The 930-nt window shown below is 36.3% G+C and overlaps 1 protein-coding gene across 1 annotated transcript in view; it reads right to left on the reverse strand.

Annotated features, from left to right (window-relative positions):
* Nucleotides 1-338: 338 nt before the first annotated feature.
* CAMKMT (calmodulin-lysine N-methyltransferase) overlaps nucleotides 339-930 on the reverse strand; it is a gene marked incomplete at its 3' end in the record, with an annotated part of 13,955 nt that continues 13,363 nt past the window's right edge. The window contains exon 2 of the mRNA XM_019647912.1: nucleotides 339-511. Coding sequence (XP_019503457.1) covers nucleotides 339-511 — 173 coding nt within the window. The remainder of the gene's footprint in view (nucleotides 512-930) is intronic.

Below are 930 nucleotides of genomic sequence, written 5' to 3' on the forward strand. Positions count from 1 at the left end.
TTTTGTTTTCACTTTCAGCCTTCCTTGCTTCAAAAAGAACTTCACTTTTTGTCATAATCAAATGCTATGAGAGAATGGTTAAATGAACTCTTTGAGTTGCAAACACCCTTTATCCTCAGATGCCACTAAATTCCTGAGGATTTTTTTTTCTTTAGTTGTGAGAATACAGCAAGACCCAGTTAAAGCAGCAGGATTTCCTAACACAAAGTTGCAAAACCTGAGTTCTGATAAAGGTTGCCTGAAAACTGAATACAATGAACAATGAGATTCTCATTCTTTTACTTCTTAAGAGAAAAATCGTTTAAAAAAAAAAAAACCTTAACTAAAGTGGTGTTTACCTTAAGGAAATACTGTATTCAGGGTAGAAGACACTTGTATATTGGACCCATGCACCAGCTTCCTCTTCAGCTTCCCTTTTTTCAGCTTCTGCTACTGAAAACAGATTAAATGATTCAAATCTTCTTACAGATACATGCCGTAGACAATTGTCCAGGTGTTTTTGCTTCAGAACCTTTGAAATAAAACCAAATATCACCGTCATATTACGTAAACGTGAGTCAAGAGTTCAAAGTTTATGTGGCTGATTAGATGGTTCAGAGCAACTTCTTAGTGAAGACAACTAGAAAAGATGGACGAAATATTTTAAAACATGACTTGAAGGCATCAGAGAGTGAAGGTTTACCAGTCTAGTATCTTTAAAAGGAAGTAAATCCAGAGAGGTTTTTGCACCACTTTTATTGAGGGACATTTGTCAATTCCAAAAGAAAGAGCTGAGAAGATAGGCAGTACTTCTTTCTAACAGCTTGTAGAGTTAGGGGGTAAAATTTGAATTTCAAAGCTTACAACCTAGACAGAGGCAGTTATCTTATTCTGAGCCTGTCTGTGTATGTGTGCATGTGAGTGTGAGTGTGTGAGACAGTGTGTGTGTGT

Source organism: Hipposideros armiger, unplaced genomic scaffold, assembly GCF_001890085.2.
Source record: "Hipposideros armiger isolate ML-2016 unplaced genomic scaffold, ASM189008v1 scaffold_118, whole genome shotgun sequence".
Classification (NCBI taxonomy): domain Eukaryota; kingdom Metazoa; phylum Chordata; class Mammalia; order Chiroptera; family Hipposideridae; genus Hipposideros; species Hipposideros armiger.